Below are 26,137 nucleotides of genomic sequence, written 5' to 3'. Positions count from 1 at the left end.
CGAGTTGTTTTGCAAGGAGGAATGGGAAAAATGTCAGTCTCTCGATGTGCAAAACTGATAGAGACATACCCCAAGCGACTTACAGCTGTAATCGCAGCAAAAGGTGACGCTACAAAGTATTAACTTAAGGGGGCTGAATAATTTTGCACGCCCAATTTTTCAGTTTTTGATTTGTTAAAAAAGTTTGAAATATCCAATAAATGTCGTTCCACTTCATGATTGTGTCCCACTTGTTGTTGATTCTTCACAAAAAAATACAGTTTTATATATTTATGTTTGAAGCCTGAAATGTGGCAAAAGGTCGCAAAGTTCAAGGGGGCCGAATACTTTCGCAAGGCACTGTACATATGAGATGAGTATGTAAACAAAGTGGCATAGTTTAAAGTGGCTAGTGATACATGTATTACATAAAGATGCAGTAGATGATATAGAGTACAATTCCCATCAATATAGAGTACAATTCCCATCAATTCCCATTATTAAAGTGGCTGGAGTTGAGTCAGTGTGTTGGCAGCAGCCACTCAATGTTAGTGGTGGCTGTTTAACAGTCTGATGGCCTTGAGATAGAAGCTGTTTTTCAGTCTCTCGGTCCCAGCTTTGATGCACCTGTACTGACCTCGCTTTCTGGATGATAGCGGGGTGAACAGGCAGTGGCTCGGGTGGTTGTTGTCCTTGATGATCTTTATGGCCTTCCTGTGACATCGGGTGGTGTAGGTGTCCTGGAGGGCAGGTAGTTTGCCCCCGGTGATGCGTTGTGCAGACCTCACTACCCTCTGGAGAGCCTTACGGTTGTGGGCGGAGCAGTTGCCGTACCAGGCGGTGATACAGCCCGACAGGATGCTCTCGATTGTGCATCTGTAGAAGTTTGTGAGTGCTTTTGGTGACAAGCCGAATTTCTTCAGCCTCCTGAGGTTGAAAAGGCGCTGCTGCGCCTTCTTCACGATGCTGTCTGTGTGGGTGGACCAATTCAGTTTGTCTGTGATGTGTACGCCGAGGAACTTAAAACTTACTACCCTCTCCACTACTGTCCCATCGATGTGGATAGGGGGGTGTTCCCTCTGCTGTTTCCTGAAGTCCACAATCATCTCTTTAGTTTTGTTGACGTTGAGTGTGAGGTTATTTTCCTGACACCACACTCCGAGGGCCCTCACCTCCTCCCTGTAGGCCGTCTCGTCGTTGTTGGTAATCAAGCCTACCACTGTTGTGTCGTCCACAAACTTGATGATTGAGTTGGAGGCGTGCGTGGCCACGCAGTCGTGGGTGAACAGGGAGTACAGGAGAGGGCTCAGAACGCACCCTTGTGGGGCCCCAGTGTTGAGGATCAGCGGGGTGGAGATGTTGTTACCTACCCTCACCACCTGGGGGCGGCCCGTCAGGAAGTCGATAGTATTTTACCCACAATTTTTAATTAAATTTACCCGTCATTATTTTCAATTTTATCCAAAGCTGTGGTACATTTTAATTTTCAAGATACACTACATGGCCAAAAGTCATCAAACACCTCATTCCAAAATCATGGGTATTCATATGGAGTTGGTTACCCCTTTGCTGCTAGAACAGCCTCCACTCTTTTGGGAAGTCTTTCCACTAGATGTTGGAACATTGCTGCGGGGACTTGCTTCCATTCAGCCACAAGACCATTAGTGAAGTCAGGCACAGATGTGAGCGATTTGGCCTGGCTCGCAGTCTGCGTTCCAATTCATCCCAAAGGTGTTAGATGGGGTTGAGGTCAGGGCTCTGTGCAGGCCGGGCATTGTCATGCTGAAACAGGAAAGGTACTTCCCCATACTGTTGCTACAAAGTTGGAAGTACAGAATCGTCTAGAATGTCATTATATGCTGTAGCGTTAAGATTTCCCTTCACTGGAACGAAGCGGTCTAGCCCAAAACATGAAAAACAGCCCCAGACCAAACTTTACAGTGGGCACAAAATGCAATATCTCTAAGCTAAATGAATACTTCCTCAAGGCAGTATTCATTCTTTTTTTTTTTTTTTTTAAATTTTTACCCCTTTTTCTCCCCAATTTCGTAGTATCCAATTGTTGTAGTAGCTACTATCTTGTCTCATCGCTACAACTCCCGTACGGGCTCGGGAGAGACGAAGGTTGAAAGCCATACGTCCCCCGATACACAACCAACCAAGCCGCTGCTTCTTTAACACAACGCACATCCAACCCGGAAGCCAGCCGCACCAATGCGCCGGAGGAAACACCGTGCACCTGGCCACCTTGGCTAGCGCACACTGCGCCCAGCCCGCCACAGGAGTCGCTGGTGCGCGATGAGACAAGGACACCCCTACCGACCAAGCCCTCCCTAACCCGGGCGACGCTAGGCCAATTGTGCGTTGCCCCACGGACCTCCCGGTCGCGGCCGGTTACGACAGAGCCTGGGCGCGAACCCAGGACTCTGATGGCACAGCTGGCGCTGCAGTACAGCGCCCTTAACCACTGCGCCACCCGGGAGGCCCTAGGGTATTCATTCTGATGAAAACCCTACGATTTCTATAGCCACAATTTCTCTGGTAAAAACCTCAGTTTCCATAGCGAGTCTACACAGGAGACAAACGAAGCTACTCCATTATGGACCGTTCAGTGGCTATTTGGCTCTTTCCAATGAGAGGGTGTTCTGTCATGGCTGTCCTCATCGCCTATCTCATTATGGCTGCCGTATGAATCTCTCTCCTGTTCTGCCTGACCTGCTAATGGTGGCGGGTATAAGATAGAGAGCGTCACTTCAGGGACTGAATAGTCGGTACAGTGAGGTATCATTATTCTCAAAAGGTCGACTGTAGCTATTCACAGGCAAAATTCCATCTTGGCTTGTTTGACAATGGAAGGGTATTAGGGCTGAACAGCATTTAGACCCATAAGGGCAAGAGCCATGCGGGTAATGTACAATAACGATGACTGTGGTTCGCTATGGAGATGTTCGCAGGTGTTCAATTCAACAATACAGACTGAATAGGAGCACAGTCGGAGGCCAGAGATGTATTTGGTGGTGCTACCACTTAAACACTCACCTTATTACCTGTAGTGCTACGGTTGTTGTTAACTCTTGCCCCAGGGCATAGCTGACACTATGAGAACAAGGCGTCACTGAAAGACAATTCACAGACATCTAATTTCCTAATATCTAGTGTCTATTTATTCTATACAGCCCTTTGTGTTTACACCTTCCTTGGTAAAAAGGACTCAGTACAGCCCTGTGTGTTTACACCTTCCTTGGTAAAAGGACTCAGTACAGCCCTGTGTGTTTACACCTTCCTTGGTAAAAAGGACTCAGTACAGCCCTGTGTGTTTACACCTTCCTTGGTAAAAAGGACTCAGTACAGCCCTGTGTGTTTACACCTTCTTTGGTAAAAGGACTCAGTAGAGCCCTGTGTGTTTACACCTTCCTTGGTAAAATGACTCAGTTCAGCCCTGTGTGTTTACACCTTCCTTGGTAAAAGGACTCAGTTCAGCCCTGTGTGTTTACACCTTCCTTGGTAAAAAAGACTCAGTACAGCCCTGTGTGTTTACACCTTCCTTGGTAAAAAGGACTCAGTTCAGCCCTGTGTGTTTACACCTTCCTTGGTAAAATGGGCTCAGTACAGCCCTGTGTGTTTACACCTTCTTTGGTAAAAGGACTCAGTACAGCCCTGTGTGTTTACACCTTCCTTGGTAAAAAGGACTCAGTAGAGCCCTGTGTGTTTACACCTTCTTTGGTAAAAGGACTCAGTACAGCCCTGTGTGTTTACACCTTCCTTGGTAAAAGGACTCAGTACAGCCCTGTGTGTTTACACCTTCCTTGGTAAAAAGGACTCAGTAGAGCCCTGTGTGTTTACACCTTCCTTGGTAAAAAGGACTCAGTACAGCCCTGTGTGTTTACACCTTCCTTGGTAAAAAGGACTCAGTACAGCCCTGTGTGTTTACACCTTCCTTGGTAAAAAGGATTCATACAGCCCTGTGTGTTTACACCTTCCTTGGTAAAAAGGACTCATACAGCCCTGTGTGTTTACACCTTCCTTGGTAAAAAAGACTCAGTACAGCCCTGTGTGTTTACACCTTCCTTGGTAAAAAGGACTCAGTACAGCCCTGTGTGTTTACACCTTCCTTGGTAAAAGGACCCAGTACAGCCCTGTGTGTTTACACCTTCCTTGGTAAAATGACTCAGTGCAGCCCTGTGTGTTTACACCTTCCTTGGTTAAAAAAAAGGACTCAGTACAGCCCTGTGTGTTTACACCTTCCTTGGTAAAAGCCATTGTGTTTGCATTATAGATCTGTGGCGGACAACAGCGGCTCTGGATACCTGCAGGTAATCATTGGGAACTGTATTTGAAGCGATACAGCCAAGCACCGATTGATGGTCTTCAACCTGTCTGTCTGTCTGACTGTCTGATGCTCCCAGGAAGTCAAAGCAGACAGTCTTTCTGTGAAGCAGTGCCTCAACAATAACAATAACAACAATAACAATACCTAGCTACTTATCATTCTTAGAAAACGCAGCAGGCAAGAAGAACAGACAGACACTGAAGTTACCACCAGGGAGTCCTGGATGAGGGCGTTTGCATTCACTCTACCTACATATTCTGTCCCTATGCTGAACCTCAACATCAGAGGAGGCTGGTGGGAGGCGCTATAGGAGGACAGGCTCATTGTTCCATATATTCCATTCCAGTCATTACAGAGTCAAACACATCAGACATATGGAAACCACACGTTTGACTCCGTTCCATCTATTCCATTCCAGCCATTACAATGAGCCCGTCCTCCTACAGCTCCTCCCATCAGCCTCCTCTGGTTGACATACATTAGCAGCCGTGTGGGTATAAAGTAGACATTCCATGTGGGTGAAGTACTCTTTCTTTCCTCTAGGTTTGACAAACCTACTCTAATTCTGTGTCTGTCAATACAACATTATACACAGGGTAATACTACGTAAGTAACTGTCCATAGACTAAACAAACATTTAAAACGCATTAGGAGCTGAACGTTGTTTATCCCGTCTGTGGATCTCTGATAAATGAGCGTTCCTCGACAGCCTTCTGCGGCTTAATGTCAAATTAATGTGTTGGTTTTTTGACTATTACCTTGGCGACACAATGGATTGGAACTAATTACATTCCCGGAAAAAGAGGGAAATAAATAAAGGTTTTTCTCTTTATTCAATTTGAATTGAATCGAGTTAATGTTATTTATTTCATCTCAGGGCCTCCCTCAGTAAGGAGAATACAGACTAGTTCAGAAAATAAGAACACGTTGTTCCAATGATTCTCAGAGCTGAAGAGGAGGTGTCTCAGAGCTGTGTCTCAGAGCTGTGTCTAAACGGTGACTTTTCAAGGGTTTGGTGTGAAAGTTTTCCCTTCCTGGAATTCCTCATAAATACTTTGCCAATTTCCTTCTGAGATCAAATCAATTCAGGGTGGAATTCAAATAAATTCTGTTGGAGTTCATTATTACCTTCCAATTATTGTCTGATTGAAGTAGGAGCGCATATGATTAGGTGAATGAACTCACGGGCCAATCAACCCCTTTAATCAATCAAGTCTAGGGGGAGAACCAAGATTGAGAGACGAGATTGCTGGACTGAACTAGGCCCGTTTTCCCAAAAGCATCCTTAGGCTAAGTTCATCATTAGAACCATTGAGCTCAATGTTTCTTAGCCTTAAGATGCTTTTGGGAAACAGGCCGCTAGACTTGAACACTGCTCCTGATGTATATGCTGTATGAAAGACAATGCGAGGAAGATTTAACCACGCAAGCATGAAACGTGACTGGAAATGTTGGAAAGAGACTCGGGGTGAAGGAGCGCACAGTTTCATTCACACCACAGACAGGCAAAGAGTAGGAGGTGTGTTTGTGCGCATGTGTGCAATGCGTGTTTGCGGTAGCAGTGAATGTGTGGGAATGTGTTAAGTCTGCCATCCTCTTGGTGTCTTGGCAGGCACAACGCACCGCGCCATGTGCAGCCAAGCCAGGACGTCTCTGTGTCTCCGTATTAATTTGTCTCATTTAATACAGTCCAGATGTATGTGACGTTTTAAGCCCTGACAGAAGCCCTGGTCTCGGTCACTGGCTGACACCCATGCATGATGTTTCCTGTCTCCACAACAGTAGGCCACTGGGGTGGATGTAGTGCACTTGTAGGCCAGGAACTCTAACTCTCCCTCATCCTCTTCTCATTCAGTGAGAATGTAAGACCCGTCTCAGGCACCAGAATCCTGCCAACAGTCTGCCCGGTCCGCCCCCAATTCCAATCCCTCTCCAATCCACCATTGCCAACACTCATTATCCAAAGCGCTGTTGCTCGCTCAGCCAGTGGAGGATAGAGATCACAATCTTCAGCTTTTCCTTGTTCTTTGAGCGTTTCCCAGCGTGTCTTCATGAACTGTTGAGCAAACTGATACTACATCAACGTAGCCCTATACAGGCGATTACGTTTTTCCACAAGTATGGGAGATTGTTCTCTCTTGAGAGAGAGGAGTCTATTTCCGTCATGTCATGTATGCTTTATTTGCAATGTACCAGCATTCATGTTCTCGTTTGAGGTTCCTACCGGAGAGAGGTTTGTTCTTGGAGGCAGACAGACATCCAGCACAGAACATAGAGTCCGTCCAGCCTGCCCCTCTCCCTCTCTCTCTCTCTCTCTCTCTCTCTCTCTCTCTCTCTCTCTCTCTCTCTCTCTCTCTCTCTCTCTCTCTCTCTCTCTCTCTCTCTCTCTCTCTCTCTCTCTCTCTCTCTCTCTCTCTCTCTCTCTCTCTCTCTCTCTCTCTCTCTCTCTCTCTCTCTCTCTCTCTCTCTCTCTCTCTCTCTCTCTCTCTCTCGCCATTTGATCAGAGCTGTCAAGGGGCCATTATCACGCACGTCATTGTACATGGCCTGGAGGCACTGTCGTTATCATAAATCATGTGGTCCCTCTTCTTCGTTGGTTGGGCGTCCTGCCGCTGACCAGCGTTTCTTTAATTATACATTATAGAAGCATACTAGGAGATCCAGGCAGCTTCACAGCATAGGTGTGTTTACATACTCACATTAAAAGAGCTGGTGCACCTTGTAGAGTTTGCTAGGCTTGCTAAGGGTACAGCTGACACAATTGCTCTCAGCGACAGGATTCATAGGCAGTGGTGGTTTCTTTGCCTGACTCAATGTAAATAAATGTCAATCTTTGAATAACTTAATGTAAATGATGCAGTTATAACAGTCTGCCCTGCCTGTCTATGTCCTGTCTTTCTAGGTCTGCCCTGTTTATGTCCTTTCTTTCTTTCAACGCAGACAATACACAACTTTACATTTCTGTGTCACCAGAGGATTTTAGATCCACAGATAAATGATTACACTGTATTAGGGATTGAAATACTTGGATGGCTCACAACTTCCTCCAGCTAAATCAAGACAAGGTACTTATTATTGGAGCCAAAGCACAGAGAGAGAATCTGGATAAAACAGCAGATAAAAAACATAGTTGTCATTTTAGATTCTGAACTCCATTTCGAATCACACATCAGGAATGTGACCAAAATAGGTTTCTACCACCTGAGGAACATTGCCAAGCTGTGGTCGTTTCTATATCAGGCTGACAAAGAGAGACTCATCCATGCTTTTATTACAAGCAGGCTTGACTACTGTAAAGCTCTCCTGTCTGGTCAACTCAAGAAAACCATTGGTCAACTGCAAAACATACAGAATGCTGCAGCACAGGTACTGACCAAGACCAGATGGAGAGCACACATTACACCGGTTTTAAGGTCTCTGCACTGGCTGCCTGTGAGTTTTAGAATTAATTTGAATAGTCTTATATTAGTTTTTAAATCAATCCACGATTGTGTACCCCAATACATGTCAGACATGCATTTAAGTTCTGTACCCAGTAGGTCCCTCAGGTCGTCTGGCACTGGCCTTTTAACTATCCCAAAGCCTAGGACCAAGAGACATGGAGAGACAGCCTTTTAACTATCCCAAAGCCTAGGACCAAGAGGCATGGAGAGAGGCAGCCTTTTAACTATCCCAAAGCCTAGGACCAAGAGGCATGGAGAGACAGCTTTTTAAATATCCCAAAGCCTGGGACCAAGAGGCATGGAGAGACAGTCTTTTAACTATCCCAAAGCCTAGGACCAAGAGGCATGGAGAGGCAGCCTTTTAACTATCCCAAAGCCTAGGACCAAGAGGCATGGAGAGAGACAGCCTTTTAACTATCCCAAAGCCTGGGACCAAGAGGCATGGAGAGGCAGCCTTTTAACTATCCCAAAGCCTAGGACCAAGAGGCATGGAGAGAGACAGCCTTTTAACTATCCCAAAGCCTAGGACCAAGAGGCATGGAGAGGCAGCCTTTTAACTATCCCAAAGCCTAGGACCAAGAGGCATGGAGAGGCAGCCTTTTAACTATCCCAAAGCCTAGGACCAAGAGGCATGGAGAGACAGCTTTTTAAATATCCCAAAGCCTAGGACCAAGAGGCATGGAGAGACAGCCTTTTAAATATCCCAAAGCCTAGGACCAAGAGACATGGAGAGGCAGTCTTTTAACTATCCCAAAGCCTAGGACCAAGAGACATGGAGAGACAGTCTTTTAAATATCCCAAAGCCTAGGACCAAGAGGCATGGAGAGGCAGCCTTTTAACTATCCCAAAGCCTGGACCAAGAGGCATGGAGAGACAGCCTTTTAACTATCCCAAAGCCTAGGACCAAGAGGCATGGAGAGACAGTCTTTTAAATATCCCAAAGCCTGGGACCAAGAGACATGGAGAGACAGTCTTTTAACTATCCCAAAGCCTAGGACCAAGAGGCATGGAGAGACAGTCTTTTAACTATACCAAAGCCTAGGACCAAGAGGCATGGAGAGGCAGCCTTTTAACTATCCCAAAGCCTGGGACCAAGAGGCATGGAGAGACAGTCTTTTAACTATCCCAAAGCCTAGGACCAAGAGACATGGAGAGAGACAGCCTTTTAAATATCCCAAAGCCTAGGACCAAGAGACATGGAGAGGCAGCCTTTTAACTATCCCAAAGCCTGGGACCAAGAGGCATGGAGAGAGACAGCCTTTTAAATATCCCAAAGCCTAGGACCAAGAGACATGGAGAGGCAGCCTTTTAACTATCCCAAAGCCTAGGACCAAGAGGCATGGAGAGACAGCCTTTTAACTATCCCAAAGCCTGGGACCAAGAGGCATGGAGAGAGACAGCCTTTTAACTATCCCAAAGCCTAGGACCAAGAGGCATGGAGAGACAGCCTTTTAAATATCCTAAAGACTAGGACCAAGAGGCATGGAGAGACAGCCTTTTAAATATCCCAAAGCCTGGACCAAGAGACATGGAGAGACAGCCTTTTAACTATCCCAAAGCCTCGACCAAGAGGCATGGAGAGAGACAGCCTTTTAAATATCCCAAAGCCTGGGACCAAGAGGCATGGAGAGACAGCCTTTTAACTATCCCAAAGCCCAGGACCAAGATGCATGGAGAGACAGCCTTTTAACTATCCCAAAGCCTAGGACCAAGAGACATGGAGAGACAGCCTTTTAACTATCCCAAAGCCTAGGACCAAGAGGCATGGAGAGACAGCCTTTTAACTATCCCAAAGCCTAGGACCAAGAGGCATGGAGAGACAGCCTTTTAAATATCCCAAAGCCTCGACCAAGAGACATGGAGAGACAGCCTTTTAACTATCCCAAAGCCTAGGACCAAGAGGCATGGAGAGGCAGCCTTTTAAATATCCCAAAGCCTAGGACCAAGAGGCATGGAGAGACAGTCTTTTAAATATCCCAAAGCCTAGGACCAAGAGGCATGGAGAGACAGCCTTTTAACTATCCCAAAGCCTAGGACCAAGAGGCATGGAGAGACAGTCTTTTAACTATCCCTGTCTTTCTATCTCTGCCCTACCTGTCTATGTGCTGTCTTTCTATCTCTCCCTTTGAAGTTCACAAAACTCTTGATGTACTCGTCATTAATAGCCAAAACTCCCTCCATCCGCTTTCACTTGGGGTGTACGTCCTAAATGGCACCCTATTCCCTATATAGTGCACTACTTTTGACCAGATGCCTATGGGCCCTGGTCAAAAGTAGTGCACTATATAGGGAATAGGATGATATTTGGGACACAAGCCAGGGATCTCAGCTCATAATAATGACTCGTTGATCAAGTCCCTGAGGTACCAAGTATGATATTAATACGCTAGCTTTGAACAATGCAGTCGCGAATAAAAGCGCCCCAGTATTTTTCATTAGCGGCCAATTACAAAATCCTGTCAGAAAGTAGAAAGGATCCCCTTATTCACCCATCACACACACACACACATATTCACCTCAAATTAATTAATTGAGACTGCTGAATAGGTGAAACCCATACAGCCCCCAAGAATGAGCAGGAAAGCGAGACAAGAGTTTAAAAAAATATATTCTCCATGTAAAAGAAATATGAACCTCACAAATGCAGGAGAAATGTCTACACTAATTATAGTGTCATCCCTCATATGTATTGGTGAGCCGTTTGTTTTCAGTTTGGAGAGGAAAACCTCAAAATCAATAGTTACCACACGGTCCAGTATCTATACCGAACAAAAAAATGTAAACGCAACATGCAACAATTTCAAAGATTTTGCTGAGTTACATATACGTAAATCAGTCAATTAAAATCAATTAATTAGGCCCTTATCTATGGATTTCACATGACTGGGCAGGGGTGCAGCCATTGGTGGCTCTGAGAGGGCATAGGCCCACCAACTTGGGAGCCAGGTCCACCCACTGTAGAGACAGGCCCAGCTAATCAGGATGAGTTTTTCCCCACAAAAGGGTTTTATTACAGACAGAAATACTCCTCAGCACCCCTTCTTCCTGCCCTCTGATGATCCTGCAAGGGAAGAATGTTGAGGTCCTGGGCTGGCATGGTTAGACGTGGTCTGCGGTTGTGAGGCCTGTTGGACGTACTGCCAAATTCTCTAAAACTGTTGGAGGCGGCTTATGGTAGAGAAATGAACATTAAATTATCTGGAAACAGCTCTGGTGGACATTCCTCCAGTCAGCATGCTAATTACGCGCTCCCTTAAAACTTGAGATATCTGTGGCATGGTGTTGCATGACAAAGCGACACATTTTAGAATGGCCTTTTATTGCCCCCAGCTCAAGGTGCACCTGTGTAATGATCATGCTGTTTAATCAGCTTGTTTATATGCCACACCTGTCAGGTGGATGGATTATCTTGGCAAAGGATCTGTGCACAAAATATGAGAGAAATACGCTTTGTGTGTTTATGGAAGATTTCTGGGATATTTTCTTTCAGCTCATGAAACCAACACTTCACATGTTGAATTTTTATTTTTGTTTCAGTATAGCAGTCAGACAGCATTTTGCATGTAAGAAACCTCATTACCCTGTTGGACTGGGACTATAATGAAAAGGTGCTAATGAGGGGTCATGTAAAGGTCAAACTAATCTATTCTCTTGATAAACCTCTGCTTCCTCTGACCTTTCCCATCAGCCCTGAGATAACACACCATTGGTCACAATGTATAGTTAATGCCGTGATGACATTGCCTGATGAGCATTTTTGCTACACCCGCAATAACATCTGCTAAATGTGTGTATGTGACCAATACAATTTGATTTGACTCACCCTGAATTTAATTCACTGCTCGATTGATCTCTACATACATTCAGTCTGAATCTGCCATCCTAGAAGTTGTTTGTGTCACTTCAAAATAAGGGAACGTTGCACAAAACAAATGAATCAGTGATTGGATCATCTCTAACCAATCAACAGTACTTAAGTAAAAATACTTTAAAGTACTACTTAATTTTTTAGGGTATTTGTACTTCACTTTATTATTTATATTTTGCCAACTTTTACTTTATTACATTCCGAAAGAAAATAATGTACTTTTTACTGCATGCATTTTCCCCAAAACACCCAAAAGTACATTTTGACAGGAAAATTGTCAAATTCACACTCTTAACAAGGGAACATCCCTGATCATCCCTACTGTTTCCGATCTGGCAGACTCATTAAACACAAATGCTTTGTTTGTAAATTATGTCTGAGTGTCGGAGTGTACCCCTGGCTATCCGTCAATTAAAAAAATGTCAAAATATCTGGTTTGCTTAATTAAAGGAATTTGAAATGATTTATACTTTTACTTTTGATACTTAAGTACATTTAAGCAATTACATTTACTTTTGATACTTAAGTATATTTTAAACCAAATACTTTGGCTTTGATCCAATCCATCGGTTTCTGGGACCAATCAGAATGGTCAGAATGTGTTTGCATTCTAGAAATCGTAGGGCAGGGAGGCAAATCCAGACACATCGTGAAGAAGAAATGTCAGTTTGGCCAGAGCCATGTGGATGGGTATTCAGGCAAGTGATGTCACAATCCACCATAAAAGTTCATTAAACCTTAAATAACTGAGTGACATCATAACTTATGCTCTTGAAACCGTGACTACACTCTGGAAAAAAAAAGTGCTATCTAGAACATAAAATGGGTCTTCGGCTGTCCCCGTAGGAGAACTCTTTTTGGTTCCAGGTCGAACCCTTTCCACTGAGGGTTCTACTTAGAACCAAAAATGGTTACCCCATGGGGTCGGCTGAAGAACCCTTTTGGAACCCTTTTTTCTAAGAGTGTAAGATGGCAACTGCCCCTGAGAAGTGGCCAAGGGGGCAAGTAAGAGTGTCATCCTAAATCAGACGGTAATATATAACTACAGTACTATACTACTATACCAGGAGTGAGGTTGATCCCAGTCATTAGTATTCCCTTATTAAATACAAGTTAGAGATACTGTTTCCCCCCAGGGTGAGGTATGCTGTTGAACGTATATTACCATAGACGTCTTGGGAATCATCTAGCGATGTGTTACAGATGGTGGATATAGTTAGTGTCCTTGTATTGGAGGCACTTCTCCTGTAATTGCTGTATGGCCTCTCTCTCTCTTTCTCGTAGGCCTTGTCATCCCTCTCTCTTCCTCTCTGTATCCCAGGCCTCTCTCACTCTCTCGTAGGCCTCGTCATCCCTCTCTCTTCCTCTCTGTATCTCAGGCCTCTCTCTCTTTTTCCACATCTCTTCCTTTCTGTGTACCTCAGGCCTCTCCTGTCTCTCTTTATTTCTCTCTCCCTTCCTGTCTCTCGAGTTGTGAGCTGTGCTCCAGAAGGGTTTGTTCTGCCCTAGCTGTGCCTGTGGCGCTCGCCTCTTCAGGAACTGTCAGTAGCACTGTTTTCCTGCCAAGGCAGAGGGCAAAGACACACACACACACGCATGCAAGCGCGCTTGCACACACACATGCATGCATAGACACGAACGCATGCACGCGCGTAGTCACACCCTGTTCTTACATTTTTCAGACAAGCATCGACCCAAGAGTAATATAGTGTACAGTACAAACCCACACAAACACTTACCAGTGCAGTCACGCACTCACCCACTGAAACACACACACACACACTGCAGTCTGACCAGTCAGGTAGAGAATATTGAGTGAGTAATACAAATTTGAGGGGGAGGTAAGTAAGCTTTTCACTGTTCGTCTACACCTGTTGGTTACTTACCTTGTGACATATAGCATTTGATTTGACCTTACTCATCAAATACACAAGGTTCTCTCATGGACAGGTGGTCCTCCATCATCAGATGCTGTGACTATACATATCAGTGTGTGTGTGTGCCCTCCCTGTGACAGTATGTCCTCCTGGCATGTCCCCTGCCTCTCTCCGCCCACACACGGTAGCGCTGTACAGATGGGCTCTGGCGTGGTGCGAGTGTGGATGCTCGTTTCAAGTCCCCCACACTGAGAGAACACACACCTCAGCTTGATGTTCCACCTCCAAGTTCTCAACTCCAAAAGGTCAGTCAAACTAAACCAGGTGGGTGGACTTAACAGTCCAATAACTACTCAAACTAATCAGTAAACATACTGTGTCTGTGGACCAAACCATTGGTGATAGACTAGAGGACATCTTGAGTGCAGCTTAGTTTGACTGTTAAATTAATGTATCTCAGCCCTAGAGCTGTTATAGATGGGATTATTGGAAAGCAGGTCACCATAACCGTGTGTTTGTGTGTGTGGGGGTATACCCTAGTAGCCTAGCTCCCATCCTAGCTCCAAATGTTACTGCACTTGAGGGTTTTTGGGAAATAGCAGATGAATTGAGAACAGCAATTCTTTCCCTCTCCATATGTATGCCAACCATTGTGCCCAGTTCTAGATATGCCTGAAGGCCAAGGTCGTCCCTTGTGAGCCAATCAATCATGAATCCCAACAGATCAAAGAGGCTATAAGCCAAGCTGGAGACTGACGGTTACTCTCCTGAGATTAGTCATGCCTGGCATGCCGCTGGGTATACTATCAGCCATGCCTGCCACGCCACACAAGGGAAGGGAAGCGCACGACTGTGAATATGAATGTGTTGGTGCCTTCACATGCAATTGTTCTCAAAATCTAGGCCCTATTCATTAGGCACCAAACGGAAGAAAACGGACTGAAACAGGGAGGGACAACCTGAAGTTCTCCAATAAGAAACGCTCGGTTTCGTCTTCTGTTGCGAAGTTTTTTGCTACCGTGCGCCCTAATGAACACGACCCGCCTTGTGACTCGTCTCATTGTGCGGTGCTATATCAGATGTGATGTGATCCTCCATCTTGTCTTTCCTGATCCCAGGAAGTCAGAAACTCATTCTAAAAGGCCAATTAGAGAAATGACATACCTACCTAGCATCACAATGGGGTTTTCAATATATTAGATGTTAGAGTCCAACCTTGCCAGGGCAAAAAGAGGGGAAGGTCAGGACAGTCAAACACACACCTCTGGTTTCCCCAGCAACAAGGGAGTGTTGGGTGGCGATTACCCTCATGTCAACCTCATTGTGTGTGTCGTGTTCATTCACAACTAGTCTCCATAGGGCCACCCTAGGTGACAAGATGAACGACTAGCACATCAGCTCCCAAAGGAATCAGGGCTATATGGTTCTCTATTTATTCCTGTCTCAAATGGCTCTGAGGAACTACATCATGTTCCCTTTATGGAACTCTGCTAGTTATCACTTTCCCCACGAAGGAAAGATACCCAACCCCCCCACTGGGGTCTCACCTGCCTGGGTAAAATAAGTATAGCAGGGCCCCTTAGATGGAGGCTAGCTATGGAGCGGTGTAGCATAGCGTTAGCCTAGCCTAGCACTGGCCAGTTTACAGGCCCTGGTTTTGAGCATCTCCTGGCACTAGTACACTAGTGATGGAACTATCGCTGCAGGGCAGGATTACTGAACAAAGGGACGAGAGGGAGGAAAGAGGGAGCAGGGATCCTCCTTCCAACCCCTCCATCCCTACTCCTTTACATTAAACCCTTCATCTTTTCCCCCTCCTCCACAGACCTCATCCCCCCATCAAAACCAATCTATATCGCTGTAAAACAGTAGCACCCCTCCCCCTTACCTTCCCACCAAACCTTTCCAGCCCCATCTCTCTTATTTTATCACCCCTAGCTGGGTCTAGCGATGTATCCCAAATGCACCCCATTCCCTGCAGAGACCCATGAGCCCTGGTCAAAAGTAGTGTACTATAAAGGGAATAGGGTGCTATTGATCTCTCCTGTTTATTTTAGCACCCCTGGCTAGCACACCAGGCTAGGTTTTGTGTGAGTGGATGGGAATAGGATACATCCATCAATGGGCACAGGCTGTAATGCATATATGCAGAGTGAATTACAAGGCAGAGAAATTAATGCTGCCTGGGGGGGTATGAGAAGGGGGGGGGGGGGGGGGGGGGGGGTAGAAGGATTAATAGCTAATAACTTGAAGGAATAGAGCCGATTCATCACGTCCCAAAATGAAGTGCTTTAAGAGTGGCTGTCGATCTACATCAGTGTCTTGTAATGAAGCTACTGTATCTTTGCTATCCACTCAGAAACCTGTCGGCCTCAACTTCCATTGGTTGAAATGTACCTGCAGGGAGCCTTTTCAGAATGACTTTTCGTTGCTCGTTACCTTTAACTATATATCCTGTCAGTAAACTGTGTAGAATGTATGAAACTTGTTCCAGTGCTGTTGCCGGTCTTATAAATATAAATAGTGTTGTCTTGTCTTTATAGGTATGAATCTTTGAAGCCCAAACATTACAAAAACATTTAGAGATTCATATTTCCTGATATCACCAAATCTTACTAAATTGCACTCAGGCATATACAGTGGGGCAAAAAAGTATTTAGTCAGCCACCAATTGTGCAAGTTCTCCCACTTCTCAGTTCTCCCGCCTGTAATTTTCATCATAGGTACACTTCAACTATGACAGACAAAATGAGAAAAAAAATCCAGAAAATCACATTGTAGGATTTTTTATGAATTTATTTGCAAATTATGGTGGAAAATAAGTATTTGGGCAATAACAAAAGTTTCTCAATACTTTGTTATATACCCTTTGTTGGCAATGACAGAGGTCAAACGTTTTCTGTAAGTCTTCACACACTGTTGCTGGTATTTTGGCCCATTCCTCCATGCAGATCTCCTCTAGAGCAGTGATGTTTTGCTGGGCAACACAGACTTTCAACTCCCTCCAAATATTTTCTATGGGGTTGAGATCTGGAGACTGGCTAGGCCACTCCAGGACCTTGAAATGCTTCTTACGAAGCCACTCCTTCGTTGCCTGAGCGGTGTGTTTGGGATCATTGTCATGCTGAAAGACCCAGCCACGTTTCATCTTCAATGCCCTTGCTGAGTGGAGGTGGTTTTCACTCAAAATCTCACGATACATAGCCCCATTAATTCTTTCCTTTTGTCCTCCAAACACGACGAGTTGAGTTTTTACCAAAAAGTTATATTTTGGTTTCATCTGCCCATATGACATTCTCCCAATCTTCTTCTGGATCATCCAAATGCTCTCTAGCAAACGTCAGACGGGCCTGGACATGTACTGGCTTAAGCAGGGGGACACGTCTGGCACTGCAGGATTTGAGTCCCTGGCGGCGTAGTGTGTTACTGATGGTAGGCTTAGTTACTTTGGTCCCAGCTCTCTGCAGGTCATTCACTAGGTCCCCCCGTGTGGTTCTGGGATTTTTGCTCACCGTTCTTGTGATCATTTTGAAAAGAAAAGAAAAGGAGATATCACTAGCCAACATGCAGATGAGAAACCACAGCCTTAAAACTGGAAGTTTTCTGAATATACGAAAAACTCTGGATATCAACAGTGCAGGCGCATATTAGATGTCCATAGTGGAACCCAGTGAAGTTGAGAGGAGGTAGTCAATATTCCCATAGGAATACATTAGTTTTATATGCTAACAGGTTCTAATGTGTAGGTCAAGTGTTGGATAGCAAAACGGGATACAGAATGAAACTAGTGATATAGGTGTGGTTAGGCGCTTCTGTCGTCACGGTAAATTAAATACTATGGAGACTTCCGACACCACAAGGAACACTGGCGCGGAGAAGAACCAAGCACCAGCACACTACTTAACCGTGACTCCAGTTCCGTGAACCTCATTTGTTCAACATGCTAGTAATCTCAAACTTCATCTCTGACATGTTATCGTGGTTACCGGGTTTCATTTGCGATGCGAATGTGTGTGTGTTGAAACGTCCGCCAAAGACAAAGTATTTGAAAGTAATCCCCTCAGTAATGTAATAAACCGAAGACGCTTTATTGAACACATAACACAGTGAAAAACAGACAACTGAAATGCTTGAAATGAAGAAAAACGAAAAGAAAAAAAAAACGCACATTTTATTGCACTTAAGTTATAAGAAAATAAAAATTCTAAGTTGAATCAAACAAATACACAATCCCTTTCAGGTTTTTTTTCTCTGTCTGTTTTCTTTTAGCCAGGCAGTTACATGAATGAACTGAAAAAATAAAAACACCTGCGGCATCTGATTTCTCAAACCAGATCATAAATTAAAACAGATTAAAAATAAACCGAGAGAGGAGAAAGAACAAGATTGTTTTTTTTTTTTAATATACAGTGTTAAACCACTTTCACAGTTCTGCTTGAGTTGTGTGTGACTCCTTTCTTGGGAGATTGAGTTTAACTAATCGTTTTGGCTACAATGTTCTGTTCTGTTCACTTGAAGCCAGGTTGCCTGTAGGTACTTTTTCCATTCACAAACCATTAGACTGCTAACTGCTACGCGAGCTAGCTAGCGCTTAACAGTTCGACTGTAATGTGTAATATGTCATATTTATAACACTGAGACTGTCCTGTCTTCTACTGTAGTTGTCAGTTTGCACCCATTCAACAATGTTGCTTGAAACATTTGAATGGAAACAAATCACATATGGATGGACAGTTCTTTCTTTCATTCACTCATTTAAAAAAAAAAAAAAATCTGCTATTCTGTTTTTTCTCTTTGCCAGTCCACACAGCATCTAGACAGTTCCCCACAAAACAGGCTGAAAGCGCTTTGTCCCAAGGAATGTGTTAGCAATTTGCCCAAAAACATACACACGCGCACACACACACACACACACACACACACACACTACACTCTACGCAGGCAAACCTGTCTTTGTCCAACACTCTCTCCTCTCAGCCTCGCTGAGGCATGTTTGGCTCAAGTTTCAGTGGCAGAAACAAAACAACAAAACCACGGTTGTTATTGTCATGTTTCTCTCTCTCTCTCTTTTGTGTGTCGTCTGTTTAAAACATTAGAAGAGTCCATTTTGGAATTTAGTCTGGGACTAAAACGTCACAGCGAGTAAAAGTTCCATCTTTATTTCAGTTTTATCTAGCAGCATAAATACAGTTTACCCACTGGGAAAACAGTACTGGGAGGGAGGGAGGACGCTATTCCACACGAAGCGCTCCGAGAAGAGAACCCCAACCTCCCCTCCTCCCACGTAAGAACCAGCATGGAGGAACCAACCCAGCCAGACTCGTTGAAAAACACAGGACAGCATGGTGTCTAAATGTGAAGACTTAACGTCTCCAGACTTCAGCTATGAAGAAGAAAAGAAGAACCCAAACAGAAAATAAAACGTGGTGAGATAACAAAGAAGTGAGTGGAACAGGTTAATACTGGGACTTGTTGCTGTTGGCAACAACAGGCAACCAAAAAACAAATGAACAACAAAAATCCTTGTCTTTGAACTGATTGAAAGAACATAGCTACAAAAGGAACGCAAATTCACAGTTGTACGTGTGCTCCTGTGTGAAATCAAACCCTGGAACTAAACCCTGGAACTAAAAGAACAATAAGACTGGAACAAACAGAGAACAGGTTATAGGGCCTGATGTTATAGGCTCATACATGGTTTGGGGACCAATCAGATTCTTGGCATGTCGTTTCTCATTCTCTCCCCGACAACAAGAACCTCCCTACTTAGCTAATATTGTGTGTCTGTGTGTTCTAATAAAAACCTTTTTCCAATTCACTTAATTTCCTCAGATGAGAATTTGATGTTTCCCTGTGTCTTTGCCTTGTGTACTGTATACAGTGTTGTTCTTCTATTAAATAGTCGGTTGGCGCTTTATGCGGGGGATAAAAAATTATATATCTTTATACATCTGAACAAATGCTTGCGTCAGGCTTGAGTGAACAAGTCTCTGTTTTGCGAAGAAGCTGCCTCTAAAGCTGCAGAGTTATTTCTTCAAGAGTTCCTGTCTTTCTTATCTTCCTCCTTTATTGGACGAGTCTGTTCCGCCCCCTCTTCCTCCCAGCCTAACGCAGAGGTGCGGGCAAGCCACACCCCTGTTTCAAGCCACACCCATTTCCACCCCACCCCTTCTGATTCGGACCCCACCCCCTTAAGGTGGGAGGGGTAACAAGCGCGGGTGCCGGCCGGTGAGGTTGGCGACTGTGGCTTTGTCAGAAACGGCCACCGACGGGGGGAGGGGAGAGGTAAGGAGGGGGCGGTGGTAGCGTTGAGGGTAGGGTGGGGCTGTTTCTGAGTGTGGTTAGTGAAGAGTTTAGGGCACGTTCACCCTCCATGTTGAGCCATCTCATCCTCGTCTCCCTTTAACCCTCCTCCCCCTCTCCTCACTTGTCCCCGTCTCGACCATTTCCCCTCCTCTCCTCTCACTTCATGTCCACGTCAAAGTCTAGCACCAGTAGTTTTGTCTCCTCGGTGCCGTTGCGGCTTCCCACGGCACACACCAGCTTGGTGTTGGAGGCGCGGATACGCCACACCACCCCGCCGCTGCCGCCGCTCTCCAGCGTCACCAGGTTGCGGATGAACTCGCCCGTCTTCAGGTCCCACAGCTTCACCGTGCCGTCGTCCGAGCTGGTGATGACAAAGTTCTTGTTGAACTGCAGGCACGTCACGGCGCTCTGGTGCTTGTGGGGACCTGGTGGTGGAGAGGGGAAGAGAGAGAGAGGAGGGGGAGAAGAGTGAGCGAATGTGTGAAAGAGATAAATAGCTAGTTTCTCCTTTTCACTGTAGTGTCTCTTTAACGTCTACTTCCCCAGAGTCAGATGAACTCAGATAGCAACTTTAGAGACACAAAAATGGTAACTAGCATTAGCGCAATTACTTGAAGTTGATGCGACTTCCATCAATTACGCTAACGCTAGTTAGCATTGGGTCGCGAAACTACCTCTAACTTCCTTCATACTGGACACAGAAACATCAAAAAAATCAACGAGTTCATCCGACTCCCGTGAAAGTAGATGAAGGGCCCCGCTGCCAAAATCCCGCAATAACCCTTCATGAACGTAGAGAGAGGCAGAGAGTTAGATGGACTCAACGAGTGAGGGGAAAAAAGAGTGAGGGGAACAAAGAGAAAAGGCGTGGTAGAAAGAGATCATTGGTTGCGAGGTCATTGGTGGAAGACCTGGTAAACCTGGTAGAGATGGTAAACACTACACTGTTTATTTCTGGAGAGTGTTAAGGCAGGGGAACGAGGCACCCTGCCTTGTCCTCGTCTGCCATGGAAAATCCTGGGCTAGTAGAGGAGAGGAGCCCAGGGCATAGAGCTGTCACCATCTACAGCTGCTGACTAGCTTGGCTGACTGCAGCCTGTTGGCACTACAGCGGTGTGTGTGGTGAGTGTGTGTGTGGCAGCTGGCAGGAACACCCATTTGGTGTGTAGAATGTGGTGTCTGACTGTTGCCTCCTCTTTCGACGAGATGCCCTGTGTGTGTGTGTGTGAATGACTAATATGTGGCTGGCAACATTAAAATACCTTCTAGCAGTTATTCCACAAAACTCTAAACAGTGAGGACTAATCAGCATGAAATCTCTAATATGATGAACTACAGTCCACAATGAAATGTGTTCATTATGAATGCATAATCAGTCATTGTATGAAGTACACTAGGAATTGTGTTCATTAGCCTACCAACAGATCTCATTTGAACAGTGCTCCCAGTAGCAGAAAGCAGTGTAAACCCTCATCCTCTCCCTTCGTCTGTCTAGTGTTTTCAAAGGGCTAGACATTTTGCACTGTGCCTTTCTCACAAAGATTTGACAACGTACCCAGCCAACCCCCCCCATATCTCTCTCCCCCCTCCCTCTCCATTTCAATTTCCACAACAAAGCAGCTGTCTACATCGTTACCTATCCTCTCAGCGTAAGTACCTCATCTGTGGCTGCCTGTGAGTTGCCTGTTAGGCTTTTGTCTTATCTAAATGCCCTAATGAATGAATGGCAGAAATTGCCCATTGACCCAATTACATGACCTACATAATCCCTGCACCGCATCCCCTCCATGCCCTCTTGTCATGCCCCTCATGGGCCAGGCTCCCCGACAAGACAGGACCTGGGCCAGGCTCCCCGACAAGACAGGACCTGGGCCAGGCTCCCCGACAAGACAGGACCTGGGCCAGGCTCCCCGACAAGACAGGACAGGACCTGGGCCACGCTCGCCGACAAGACCCCATCCACCTTTCTTCATCCCTCCTCATCCTCCTCTCAATTCAATTCCATTTCAATGTAAGGGGCTTTATTGGCATGGGAAACATATGTTACATTGCCAAAGCAAGTGAAACAGATAGCAAAAATGAACACACATGAGTTCCAAAAGAATAAAGACATTTCAAATGTCATTATGTCTATATACAGTGTTGTAATGATGTGCAAATAGTTCAACTACAAAAGGGAAAATAAATAAATATAGGTTGTGTTTGTTCTTCACTGGTTGCCCTTTTCGTGTGGCAACAGGTCACAAATCTTGCTGCTGTGATGGCACTGTGGTATTTCACCCAGTAGATATGGGAGTTTATCAAAATTGGGTTTGTTTTTGAATTCTTTGTGGGTCTGTGTAATCTGAGGGAGGAGGTTAGGAAGTGCAGCTCAGTTTCCACCTCATTTTGTGGCCAGGTCTGCCTTCAGTGGCCTTTCTCAATAGCAAGGCTATGCTCACTGAGTCTGTACATAATAAAATATTTCTTTACATTTTGGGTCAGTCACAGTGGTCAGGTATTCTGCCACTGTGTAGTCTCTGATTAGGGCCAAATACCATTATAGTCCTCACTGTTTTTTTGTAAATTATTTCCAATTTGCCAAGTAATTATCTTTTTGTTTGGGTCTAATTGTGCTGTCCTGGGGTTCTGTGGGGTGTGTTTGTGAACAGAGCCCCAGGACCAGCTTGCTTAGGGGGCTCTTCTCCAGGTTCATCTCTCTGAAGGTGATGGCTTTGTTATGGAAGGTTTGTGAATCGCTTCCTTCTAGGGATTTTGATAATTAGCGGGTATCGGCCTAATTCTGCTCTGCATGCATTATTTGGTGTTTTACGTGGTACACTGAGGATATTTTTTTAGAATTCTGCATGCAGTCTCAATTAGGTGTTTGTCCCATTTTGTGAATTCTTGGTTGGTGAGCAGAACCCAGACATCACAACTATAAAGGGCAATGGGATCTATAACTGATTCAAGTATATTTTTTTTATAGCTAGATCCTAATTGGTATGTGGAATTATATGTTTCTTTTGATAGCATAGAATGCCCTTCTTGCCTTTTCTCTCATCCTCATGCAGGGCCATCAACCCTTCTTTCACCCCTCCTCTCATATCCTCCCCTCTTCTCTCTCATTCTAAAACAGGGCGATATCTATTCCCTTTGTTCCAAGGGGAGGGGACACGTGTGAGTTGTAGTTCCATGGGAATCGTTGGGTTTGTAGTTCACTAATAAGGCCATTTGGGGGGGAAATTAGCACTGGCAGAAAACAGTGCAGCTGCACAGTAAGGGTTTCTCTATTTCTCCCCATTCAAGGTAACAGTACTTAGTGCTAATGGCTGAGAGAACTGTTACACTAACATCCTGAGCCAGGGAAATGATCCCTATCTGGAGAGTGGCTGGCCGGCTGGCCCACAATGTGTTGGCTCTGTTTGGCCATGCACAGCCAAGCACATCATTGAGTGAATATCTCGGAGCAACAGCCTTTTGCTCGGGTCCAAAATTGGCCAATTCCAGACATTTTCCCACTTACAGATAAAAGGAGGTTGTAGAGTTGCCTGTGGTAGATGGGAGTTTGAAGGCAGTTTCCCCCCATACAATGTAAAGCATTTTGAGAGTCAAGAACGCACTATATAAGTCATATCAAATCAACCAATCAATCAAACATGGTTGTATTTACAAACCACCAAACAGAAGAAAACGGGCAGCAACAGGGAGGGACTACCTGAACTTGTCCAATGAGAAACACCCGTTTTCCATTGCAAAGCGGTTTTTAATGAATGTTCCAACGAGGGCGTTGACGACCTGGCGACAGACTCACCTTGCAACGTCTCCAGGCACTACGTGTGTGTGTGGGACTACGTGTGTGTGTGGGAAGGACGAAGACTCACCTTGCAACGTCTCCAGGCACTACGTGTGTGTGTGGGACTACGTGTGTGTGTGGGAAGGACGAAGACTCACCTTGCAACGTCTCCAGACACTACGTGTGTGTGTGGGACTACGTGTGTGTGTGGGAAGGACGAAGACTCACCTTGCAACGTCTCCAGACACTACGTGTGTGTGGGAAGGACGAAGACTCACCTTGCAACGTCTCCAGTCACTACGTGTGTGTGTGGGAAGGACGAAGACTCACCTTGCAACGTCTGCAGGCACTATGTGTGTGTGTGGGAAGGACGAAGACTCACCTTGCAACGTCTGCAGGCACTATGTGTGTGTGTGTGTGTGTGGGAAGGACGAAGACTCACCTTGCAACGTCTGCAGGCACTACGTGTGTGTGTGTGGGAAGGACGAAGACTCACCTTGCAACGTCTGCAGGCACTACGTGTGTGTGTGGGAAGGACGAAGACTCACCTTGCAACGTCTGCAGGCACTACGTGTGTGTGTGGGACTACGTGTGTGTGTGGGAAGGACGAAGACTCACCTTGCAACGTCTGCAGGCACTACGTGTGTGTGTGGGAAGGACGAAGACTCACCTTGCAACGTCTGCAGGCACTACGTGTGTGTGTGGGAAGGACGAAGACTCACCTTGCAACGTCTGCAGGCACTACGTGTGTGTGTGGGAAGGACGAAGACTCACCTTGCAACGTCTGCAGGCACTACGTGTGTGTGTGGGAAGGACGAAGACTCACCTTGCAACGTCTGCAGGCACTATGTGTGTGTGTGAAGGACGAAGACTCACCTTGCAACGTCTGCAGGCACTATGTGTGTGTGTGAAGGACGAAGACTCACCTTGCAACGTCTGCAGGCACTGTCCCGTCTTGATGTCCCAGATCTTGACGGTGGAGTCGGCGTTGCCCGAGACCAGGATGTTGTCTTTGAGCTCCATGCCGCTGGTGAGGGACTGGTGACCCGTCAGAGTGTGGATGCAGTTACCCGTCTCCACATCCCACACCCGGATAGACGTGTCCAGGCTACCACTCACCACGTGGATCCCATCAAACTGGAGGGGTGGAAGGATGATCCAGTTATTGCGATTCATTCCGTTTGACACCAACAGATTCCAGTCATTTCTATTCTAGCGTGGAATCAATCAATACAATGTATTCATGAAGCCCTTTTTCCATCAGCAGTTATCAGAGAGACTTTACAGTACCCTGGGACAGAACCCAAAGAGCAAACCAAACAGAGGAGGAAAGAGGAGGATCCAGTTATATATTACAATAAAATGTAGTGGAAAAGAATGAATTCCACATTGGAATTCAGATCGGATGCGTCTGATGAATCGGAGTCAAATAAGGCTTTTCTAGATAATATTCAATTAATTAGCATTCATATAATATCACATTAATTGATTAGATCTAATTAATAGTATAGATTTGTACAGCTTTTTCAAAGTCAGTGTCACATATAGTGTATAGAGTGGAGGGCATCTGTCCATCTGAACAGTAAACCTCTCTCTCCTATTCCCTATTCAGATGAACTACCTTTGAGCCTGGTCTAAAGCAGTGCACTATAAAGGGAAAAGGGAGCCATTTGGGATGCAGCCTCTCTCTCTGAAGGTGATAGTTGTGGCTCTAAACTGCTCCGTCATCACACAGAGAGCGAGAGAGAGAAAGAGCGAGAGAGAGCGAGAGAGAGCGAAATAGACGTAAAGGGAGAGGACATCTTCGAGGACACGAGGCAGAGGAATCCATTAACCTTTTAACACTACTACTGCTGTGTGTGTGTGTGTGTGTGTGTGTGTGTGTGAACCAGACTCACACCAATATTCTGTTTATATAATGTTACTGCAACGTAGAAAGAGAAGGAGTTGAGAAAAACCCATCGTACTGCTGCTCTGCTGCCTTGGATACAACAGACAGTGGGACTATTTTGTTGTGGCTCTTTCCCAACCAGTGTGGTTCACATGGCAACCACCTTATCATATTGTGGAATGGCGGTTCAAAGCACCAACTGGAAACACTGTTTTAAAGGGCTCTGGGTTCTCTAAGTCCTCCGAGGTCTATCGTTCTTGTTTTATGGACGCGTTAGGCACTGTATGAACCAGATGGGACCCTGTTGTACACTTTCAAAAGAGATTATTATAATTTACACCAAACTGTACAGTGGATATATGAAGGGATTTGATTTGAGTAGAGGACTTCTATGACGGCGTGTTAAATTGATTCGTTTCGTGTTTTATTCCTAGAGGGATGCCAAATAGTAGGACATAAAAGGACGGGGCGGGGTGCTCTTTGATGAGAAGGGCTTGATTTTGCACAGTCTAAATGCACAGTTTAAATACACGGTTCACTTCGAGGACTGCAGATTAAAATCCAATAGACTAAGTCACTATACAAATCTTCAGACATTAATCACATGATAGACTCTGTGGTGCGTATGAGTGTTAGTGAGCGTGTGCCGCAGGTAGCCTAGCGGTTAA

General features: G+C 45.4%; 1 protein-coding gene across 7 annotated transcripts in view; it reads right to left on the bottom strand.

Annotated features, from left to right (window-relative positions):
• Positions 1-17,564: 17,564 nt before the first annotated feature.
• Positions 17,565-26,137, bottom strand: part of LOC139419006 (F-box/WD repeat-containing protein 7) — a 189,346-nt gene continuing 180,773 nt past the window's right edge. For all 7 annotated transcript variants that reach the window (XM_071168814.1, XM_071168815.1, XM_071168816.1 and 4 more), the window contains 2 exons: positions 24,505-24,715; positions 17,565-20,228 (listed from right to left, as the gene is read on the bottom strand). In XM_071168814.1, coding sequence (XP_071024915.1) covers positions 19,960-20,228; positions 24,505-24,715 — 480 coding nt within the window. In that variant the 3' untranslated portion in view covers positions 17,565-19,959. The remainder of the gene's footprint in view (positions 20,229-24,504; positions 24,716-26,137) is intronic.

This window comes from Oncorhynchus clarkii, chromosome 10 (genome assembly GCF_045791955.1).
Source record: "Oncorhynchus clarkii lewisi isolate Uvic-CL-2024 chromosome 10, UVic_Ocla_1.0, whole genome shotgun sequence".
NCBI lineage: Eukaryota > Metazoa > Chordata > Actinopteri > Salmoniformes > Salmonidae > Oncorhynchus > Oncorhynchus clarkii.
The sequence above is the reverse complement of the archived record's forward strand: the minus strand, read 5'-3'. Positions and strand labels throughout refer to the sequence as shown.